General features: G+C 35.7%; 1 protein-coding gene across 1 annotated transcript; it reads left to right on the forward strand.

The window, feature by feature from the left end:
- Positions 1-1,444: 1,444 nt before the first annotated feature.
- Positions 1,445-3,790, forward strand: LOC116337686 (zinc finger protein 84-like). Its single transcript, XM_031762490.1, has 2 exons — positions 1,445-1,548; positions 2,376-3,790. The coding sequence occupies exon 2, from the start codon at positions 2,387-2,389 to the stop codon at positions 3,788-3,790; it is 1,404 nt and encodes a 467-aa protein (XP_031618350.1). The 5' UTR covers positions 1,445-1,548; positions 2,376-2,386.
- Positions 3,791-5,849: the final 2,059 nt, after the last annotated feature.

A 5,849-nucleotide genomic window follows, 5' to 3' on the forward strand; every position in this document is an offset into this window, starting at 1 on the left:
ATCTCAAGCAACACATCCGAATCCACAGTGGCGAGAGGCCATTCAGATGCCGTATTTGTATCAAAAAATTTACACTCAAAGCACATCTCACCGATCATTCACGAACTCACATTAAACAACTTCCATTTAATTGCGCACAATGTGGCCGAAGATTTGCCGATAAAAACAAGAAACAATCGCATGAGGATCATTGCGTTCGCCGGCGATACGATTGTTATCTTTGCCCATACAAACGCTTTCAAAAATGTCAATTGAAGCTGCACATGCAAGTGCATCACACTGGCGAGAAACCATTCAAATGTATTGTTTGCGGAAAGAAATGTCTTCAAAAAGGTGATCTCAAGAGACATTTGGCAACACACTCCAAACAAAAACCGGTCCATTGCTCCAAGTGCCTTAAACCATTTGCAAAAGAAAACGACAAGAATATTCACGAAAAACGCTGCAAGCGACGCGTTTTTCAGTGTTATTTGTGCAAAGATTTAAAGCATCATTCAACACAATTAAAACTACACATGCGAAATTACCACACCGGCGAAAAGCCATTCCTGTGTACATTCTGCGAGGCACGCTTTTCACTACGTGGTGACGTAAATGGACACATGAAAAAAGTTCACGCCTTAATGAAATGATTGCGATACTATATTATTTAACTTCTTTTTTGAAATCAATTCATTCACAATTTATAATTCTGTAGTAAAACAACAATTCAATTAAAAACAAACCACATTCAACTTAATCTTAATTTTGATCTTGAATTTTAGCTTGAAATAAGTTAGAGAATAGCTTTTGACATCGAACAATTAGAAAACTAAAGGAAATTATATTTGATTGCGAAATTCGACATATAAAATTCATTTAAGATCTTTTTTATGTACCGAAGGTACTCATAAATTGAACAAAATAAATAAATCTATATTAATGAAGAAAACAAAGCCGAAGAGTTTTTATTTATTGCCATTTTTTTTATTTTTATCATATTTATTATTCACAAGTTACTACTTCACAACTCATTGAAACTAAAGGCCAAACGAAATCATTTCAATATCAGAACATAAAATAGCTTATTCATATTCACGCTAAAATAATCGTTGCTCTAGCTCAATACGTAGCTGTAGATTCTATCTTTGCAACAGACGACCTTCTACTTCACTTCAACAATCATTAATGAAACATTCACTTCAACAATCTAAATGAAATTGAATGAATCGCTCTCTTCGGACTCATCTAGAAAACAATCATTTCCTCATATTAACAATTGCAACAACTTAAAATAAATTCAATTTTAATTTTCTTCAAAATTAACGGATATTTCATTAATTTAAATTAGATTCGATTCATCAGTTGATTTGTATGCACCCAACTTCATTCTGATCGAAAAATGTTTGACACAAGCGCTACTTTCGCGCCAAGCATCTATCATGGAGTCAGTGAATTGTGCCAACTCATCACGTACACCAACGGGAGACTACACACAGATATACGGTATTCAGAAGAAGAAGCATATTTTTATCGATCTGCATAAATTGGCGCACACAAATTGAATAGGTAAGCCATAGAATCTATTTTCAGTTTTATTGCATCGAATAGATGTAAAGAGTGCATTGAATTTAGTAAAAATAGCATAATAACAAGTTTTTTGTTGGGAAAATCGAAACACGATTTGGTACAGTGAGTTTATACATAAGAATATAGTTCTCGTCATTTGGGTTCCACGCAGTACAATTCATTAAATTCTGAATTCTTTGCTTAGTTTGCATGCATTTCTGTTATTGGATTCGATAACCCTTTGTTTATTAATTTGCTGCTACTTTTGATCAGTGACCGGGTCGCATTTAGATTTATACTTTGTATAAACGCAGACGCAACATATCCGTCGCTGTTCGCTTTGTGCTGCGCTCATTAAATACAATGTATGTGCGTGCGTCTCTCAATACACGGTCACATGCACACACGAACATGTATTCGCATGCTTCATACATAGCGAACAGCGATGGATATGTTGCGTCTGCGCTTATACTTTGTATATTTATACTGCCTGCGTTTTTTATGCCAGTATGAAATTATACGCGACCCGGTCCCTGCTTTTGATTGTCAAGTTACTCATTAGTTTTTTGGTTTCGAAAATTCGATGACGTCATTCTACTTACTACTTGCATTATACTTTGACATTTAAATGATCCTGTTGGTTCATCCTACTTTGCGTGTGTGTGTATGTGTAATAAATTGATTGGAACAATTCGTGAATGAGTGCGTTATTTACTCAATTGATTTGAATTTTATATGCATAGACTTTTTTATTATCTTCAATCTATTGATTCCATCATTTGATTTTGTTAAATATATCTATTTCTCGTTAATTGTTTATTGAACAGACGATGTCACCATGAATCCATACCGAAGTAAGGGGAATTCAAATGGAAAGGCGTTGCGCAAACGCAGGCAAAAGTTGAATGGGTCAAAGATCAAAATTAAAGAGGAAATCAAAACTGAGCCAACGGAAAACACTGAAATGGTTCATTACTCGCCACCACCATCACCAGTCGCAGCGAATATCATTGTCAAATCAGAAAGTGAAAGTGATGACGAACTATGCTCGGTGAGCACTCCTGTTTGGGTGAAGAAGGAGGTCAAAAAAGAAGATGAGTGCTTGAAGAAAGAATGCGACACATCGGGAGGCGGATGCTCAAGTGGAATGCCACACAATGATCGTGATGATGGTGAGCGTCCAAACAACGCAAGTGCTAATTCGAATAGAAAGAATGAATCAAACAAAGGTCGTGTAAATAAAATGAAGAAAAAAGCAACGATGAAGAGAACAAAGGGAACGGTATTGAAGAAACAAACATCAAAGGAACGAAAGATGCACAAATGTCATTTGTGCAGATATATGGCACCGCAAAAACAGTTTCTTAAAAGGCACATTCGTACCCATACTGGTGAAAAGCCGTTCGTATGTGAAATATGTGCCAGGGCTTTTAATCGCAAGGATGTTTTGAATCTTCATAAGAAAACTCATGCGGCAGAATTTCCATTTTGTTGTTCGAAGTGTCGCCATAGTTTTGCAAATGAAATCGATAAAATCAACCACGAAAGCGAATGTGAACATCTACAATATGCCTGCCATCTATGCAAGAAAACCACTCGTCAATTGTCAGATCTCAAGCGGCACATGCGAATCCACAGTGGCGAGAGGCCATTCAGATGCCGTATTTGTATAAAAAAATTTACACTCAAAGCACATCTCACCGATCATTCACGAACTCACATTGAACAACTTCCATTTAATTGCGCACAATGTGGTCGACGATTTGCTGATGAAAACAAGAAACAATCGCATGAGGATTATTGCAAAGGCCGGCGATACGATTGTTATCTTTGCCCATACAAATGTTTTTACAAAACCAATTTAAAGCCGCACATGCAAGTCCATCACACTGGCGAGAAACTATTCAAATGTGGTGTTTGCGGAAAGAAATTCGTTGAAAATGCTAAACTCAAGCGACATTTCGCAACACACTCCAAACAAAAACCGGTCCATTGCCCCAAATGCCTGATGCCATTTGCAAAAGAAAACGACAAAAATGCTCACGAAAAAGGGTGCAAGCGACGCGTTTATCAGTGTTATTTGTGCAAGGTTTTAAAGCACCAATCATCAGATTTAAAACGCCATATGCGGAATTACCACACCGGCGAAAAGCCATTTCCATGCAAACTATGTGGCAGTCGTTTTTCACTACTTGGTCACGCTAATTGTCACATGGAAAAGGTACACGGTTTAAAGAAATGATTGCGATTCTAATGGTAGAAAACTGAAATTATTTTATGCGAATCCAGAAACAAAATTATATTGATGCAGCATAAAATATGCATTTAATTACTCACATCCAACTTGATCGGAAACTTTTTTTTTAATTTAATATTTAATTAAGTCAGAAAACACCAAACAATTATACTTCATGTAAAAACCGGCAAACATAATTCATATCTCTTTATTTCAATATTTTCCATCCGTATTAATTGAACAAAATAAAATAAATCCTTTACAGTCAACAAAAGTTGCTGCTGTTTTATTGTTTTTTTGTCATATTTATTTACCATACCATGGGATACATTGAAACATAAGCAAATAATGTTAAGTCAACAACAACCTTCAATAGAACAGTGATCAACGTTCATATAACAACTGGGGGGTAGCCGCGCTTTTAAATATATAGAAATATGAAAATATAGAAATGAGATTTCAACGAATTCAAGAGCTATCGAGAGATATGAACGCAAATTTACATTTTTGGGAGATATTGTCAGATAGTCTGATCTAAAAATAATTCTGGATATGGGCTTTGGTGGATCTTTAGGATCATCAGAACCGCTCCCAGTTCTGGAAGTGGGTTTTAGTGGATCCTCAGGATGGACCAGACTATGGTTTGACAATGCCCTGGCCCATCCTGAGAGTCCTCTTCCAGAACTACCAAAACCAACTTCCAGAATTGAATACTTTGAGATATTTGAGTTTTAATCAGATTTTAAGAATAAAGTTAAATGTTGGTGGATAAAAAAGCGTGGTTACCCCCTAGTATAACGAAATCTGCTTTAAAATATCATTTCGTCAACATATTTCCTGGGGTAAAGCTCTTAATTTGTATTTTTTTAACGAATCCAATACAGTTCGATGCAATTTTCATTCATATGTTCTCTGACCATGAGTTTAGACCCAAATGACAAATATATTAGGTAACTTAAGTCTCGTACTCCTAATGTCGAATGCGTCATAGAGATCGATAAATGAGGCATGGCACATATGTCGATGATGCGTGAAATAACATACGAATATTTGCCACAGGGTGAGAGATAACTATTAATCGCCCAATAGAGCACCGCATAGCACATTGAATGCATTTCGACTTCGATGTGGTACATCACCAGCACAAGTAGAATTAAATCCAATCAGTCAGGAATGATTCACAGCGATAAAAATACATTTTCAATTGTTTATCAGGATGAAGGATCACTCGAAATGCATATGACCGAAAGTTCGCGCTTTATTAGAACGTGTAATGTGTATACTACTAAATGTAAGCAACCTAGGAAATACTTAAACAGAAAACGCAACATATTTGCATCTGTGTAGATTATAGAACATTTGAGATCAATTCGGAGTATCAGGAAGGATTCAAATGTATGTGTTAGAGAGAATGACCAAGTCAAACACGAGTTTGATAGGTAGATGAATGTGATCGTGCACAGACTGTCCCACTGAACCGAACTGAGCAGTTCATGTTCGGAAAAAAATATATTTTCATGCAGGGACTACCGCGACTTATTTATAGTAAGATATTTATTTATAATACTTAGAAATAAGTCTTATTTCGTTGCGTGCACGCTACAATGCAAACGCACGACTCTGCTTGTATTTACATTATACATACACAGAGATGAATAGCGCAAAGGCTTCTCTGTGTTCTCTGTGTATAAACAGAATCTGTTTGAAGATAAAGACGACTTAAGACGGATAAGTTCTCATTTTATCTTATTGATATATTTTCGTTGATTATTGTGAGTATAACCCCAGTGCGAGTATACCACTCACAAAATCGAAAAAATACAAAATACAACACCAATTGATTTGAATTTCTTTGGAATATTTTTAAAATTTTGAAGCAAAAAAAAATTATTGACAATAAAATCCGTCGCATTCATTTAAACGATCAAGCTGCTTGTAAGAATGACAAACAGCGAACAAGATAATTATATTGTTCGTTGTGCGCACACAGCAGCAAGAACGTAAGACTCTGTTTTTTTTTTGTTGTTCGAAATGTCGCCATGGTTTTGCAAATGAAATCGATAAA

The sequence above is a fragment of the Contarinia nasturtii genome, unplaced genomic scaffold, assembly GCF_009176525.2.
Source record: "Contarinia nasturtii isolate CC-2019 unplaced genomic scaffold, AAFC_CNas_1.1 Cnas_scaffold_68, whole genome shotgun sequence".
Lineage (NCBI taxonomy): Eukaryota > Metazoa > Arthropoda > Insecta > Diptera > Cecidomyiidae > Contarinia > Contarinia nasturtii.

Excerpts from the sequence above, each read along its gene's own strand:
- LOC116337686 (XM_031762490.1), top strand. The coding sequence starts at position 2,387 with ATGAATCCATACCGAAGTAAGGGGAATTCAAATGGAAAGGCGTTGCGC.